Genomic DNA, 3,533 nt, shown 5'->3' on the forward strand with positions numbered 1-3,533 from the left:
GAGCTCAGTACTAGACTCTGTGGTTGACAGAATAGGCACTGAGCAGTAACACCACCTAGGGCAGCCTTGATAAGTGGAATTGCATGCTTTTGAGCCCACACATAACTTCCATTCCTACCAACAGGGCTGCTTTGTTCATGCGACCATTGAGCAAACACAGGGGTGAGTAGGAAAAAACGCTGACATATCCATAAAGTGCATCATTTTGTCCATTAAAAGAGCTTCCACTGCAGTGGTTTTCCCTTGTCAATATCCCATGGAGCCTAATTATCTTTTTTTTTTTTTTTTTGTGGTTGACCAGTACTGGAATCTGAACCTGTAACCTTTGTGTTTTGTTTTTCTTTTGTCCTTTTTGTGACCGGCTGCACCATGCTCAGCCAGGGAGCACACCGGCCATCCCTATATAGGATCCGAACCCGCGGTGGGAGTGCTACCGCGCTCCCAGTGCCGCACTCTCCCGAGTGCGCCATGGGCTCGGCCCTGACCTTTGTGTTTTAAGGCTGTGCTCTAACCAACTAAGCTGATTGACCAGTCCAAGAGCATAATTATCTTGGTTGTCTATGCTCTTCCTAAGAGGTCCATGTAGATGCCTTTCCCCTAGTTTTCCTTGTTCTCAGTCTTCCAATTTTGTTTCTTCCAAGTCTCTCACCATCCAGCCAAACCATTACCAACTGCTCATGAACCAATGTAGATCAGCAATTCTGGCCATCTTTTACTCCAGATAATGTGGGCAACCAAAGTGTACCACTTGATTTTTGACAACTGGGGAGATTTTCTTTCAGAACTATCCTTAGGTGGGGCTGTGGTTCTAATTTTGTGTGGCACCAGTATAATGTACAAGTCAGCTTGAATTTTGTTGTTGCTGTTCTTCAGTCAACTGGTTGTAAGGAACTCCCCAGGAGGGTATAGGCATGAATTAAGGGATAAGAGACAATACAAGAAAAGTTGGTTTCAGAGGAATCTGGGCCAGTGACTCATATAACTAACTCGTACCTGCTGGATCTGCTGACCAGATCCAGACTGACTTGATGATGGATTGTTCCTAAACAAGCTCAACATTATGCCTAAGCAGGTCAGACAACACTTGGTTTATGATGAAAGTTTAGTTTGAGTGCTCTAGGGAAGAGCCATTTTGTTTTATCTGGGTTTTTAAGCCATCAGTCAGGTGCATTGTTCCAAAATGTTGACTCAGGAGTTACTTATGCAATATAGGAAAGAAATTTTTTCCTTTTCTACTTCATTAGCCAGAGTTAGTTTCTGTTGCTCACCAATAAAAACACTGACTTGTTTATAATCTTTTTCCAGCACTGGGAAAAATAATTTAAAAGCCATAGATATATTATTAGAGGTAGTGATAACTGTATGAAACCTATCAGTACTTCTCAGAGGGATTCTGTAAATACAGGTGCCAATATTCTTTCTTTTGGAGGTGTTACCCGAATTAAATTGTAACCGCTCTTACTCTAAACTGAAACTAGAGTTCAACAAAGGCAGAGATAGGAGCAGCTTTGTCATTTCTTCTGGATCAGTTCTGGGAGTCCTCACTATTCCAGAGCACATTCCACCAGCAGGAGGATGTGGCCACCGCAGGATGGCAGTGCTCCCTCTCGCGGACTCACTTGGTTTTACACCAGCACGTGGGTGTGCTCAGAGCAGGGCTTGAGCTTGCCTCTGCCTGATTAGGTAAGAAACCTGAGACTCTTGGGGGCCAAAGGACTAGATGTATACTCAGTAAAGAGAACTTTTTTGACTGAGGAACCTGGTGCCATTTCAGGCCCCAGAGCTGAGTCTTCTGTGATCCCAACAAGGAAGAAGAATGGAGAACCTCCTGGGGAGGGCTTTGGTGATTCTGTGGCTGCAATTGGCCAGTGAGTTGGGGCTACTGGTGATGGGAACAGGGACCCCAAAGTTCAGAGCCCACAGGACTGAAGGGTAAAGTCTTCTTGTTAATTTGGGAATGTAATTTGAACCTGTAATGACTGACTTCTGGTCTCTGGATTGTTTTTCTGCTTAGGGGTGAACAGCCAACAAGAAGGGAATCCTCAGATCCTGAGCATCCAGGAGGGTCACAATGCCACCATGAACTGCAGTTATAAAATGAGTACAGACAACTTACAGTGGTCTAGACAAGATTCAGGTCGAGGCCCTGCCCTGCTAATTCTAATACGTTCAAATGAGAGAGAGAAACATAGTGGAAGACTAAGAGCCACGCTTGACACCTCTGCCAAAAGCAGTTCCCTGTCCATCATGGNCCCTGCAGCTGGTGGTTTGACACAAATTCATCTTCCTTTTCTCAGCACGTCTGTTTTTTACGTGGCATTATCTTGCAGGGCAGTTTGTCTTGCTTAACACATAAGCCAAGATTTTGTAGAAGATTCCACCAAAGGATCAAGAAACTAGAGGAACAGCTCTCTCAGCTTTGGTGTATCCCGGAGCAAAACCTGCTGCTGCTTGTCAACCAGCCATGCAGTTGGCTTCCTGCTCAGGACTTGTGATCTTGTTGATATTCAGTGAGTAACATTTATTGAAAACTACTAAGATGTTCTATTCCTTGGTTTCAGGGTGACCTTTAACCCCTTCTGAACTGGAGACTATCTGTCTCACTTTGTCAATATAGCAAGGCCTTTACTTTTTTTTTTTTTTTTTTTTTTTTTTAGAAACGACCAATGGAGACTCTGTGACCCAGACAAAGGGCCCTGTTACCCTCCCTGAGGGGCGAGCTCTGACCCTGAACTGCACATACCAGACCAGCTATTCAGCTTTCCTTTTCTGGTATGTCCAGTATAAAAACAAAGAGCCTGAGCTCCTCCTGAAAAGCTCATCAGAAAACCAGAAGGGGGACAGCAGAGGTTTTCAGGCCCATCTTGTTAAGAGCGACAGCTCCTTCCACCTACAGAAACCCTCAGTGCAAACGTCAGACTCGGCTGTGTACTACTGTGCTCTGAGAGACACAGTGAGAGGAGCTGCAGGGGGAGCTGAGCACAAACCCAGTGGGGCGAAGGTGGGGCCTGGGTGTGGGCAGCCCTGGGTGGGGGCGCTGTTTTCTCTCTCTGGTGTTCTATGCTGGAGCCTTCCTCCAAGTACTTCCAGCTTCGATGCCATAGAGTCAAAGAACTGTAGAGTTCTTGGAGGAATAGTGTAAGAGGAACCTAAGCTCTCCTTTCTAGAAATGTGTTTTTGGCCCAGATGTCTCTTTTTTCTCCCAATGACGTGTATTCCTGAGAGGTGACATTAACCGTACCACAGTTCAGTTGGTCTGCGATGAACTATTTCATAACCTGTTAATACAAATTCTGAAGGAAAATACGAGTGCTTCATGAACTAATATGTGACCTTGAGTCTAGTTCCTTTGTTATATACATCAGAGCAGGATTGTGAGTCTGGCTGATTTTAACTGTAGAAACTCCATCTCCAGTGACTGGGGTCTCTTCCCTTAACTTCTGCTTCCCTGTGGTTGTTCTAGAAATGCTGCCACCTAAGTAAGTTCTATGAGGAGAGCATCCTGAGGAGAGATTCTCCTTATGTCATGGGCA

The 3,533-nt window shown here is 45.1% G+C and overlaps 1 protein-coding gene and 1 gene segment (V, D, J or C); both read left to right on the forward strand.

Annotated features, from left to right (window-relative positions):
* Window positions 1–1,872, forward strand: part of LOC103585782 — a 26,450-nt gene extending 24,578 nt beyond the window's left edge. The window contains 1 exon segment of the mRNA XM_008566851.1: window positions 1,684–1,872. Within this exon segment, the coding sequence (XP_008565073.1) occupies window positions 1,684–1,872 (189 nt within the window).
* A 592-nt stretch (window positions 1,873–2,464) lies between these two features.
* On the forward strand, window positions 2,465–3,120 carry LOC103585783. The segment is given in 2 exon segments: window positions 2,465–2,510; window positions 2,658–3,120. Coding segments are annotated over 2 exon segments (509 nt in total).
* Window positions 3,121–3,533: the final 413 nt, after the last annotated feature.

This window comes from Galeopterus variegatus, unplaced genomic scaffold (genome assembly GCF_000696425.1).
Source record: "Galeopterus variegatus unplaced genomic scaffold, G_variegatus-3.0.2 Scaffold271, whole genome shotgun sequence".
NCBI lineage: Eukaryota > Metazoa > Chordata > Mammalia > Dermoptera > Cynocephalidae > Galeopterus > Galeopterus variegatus.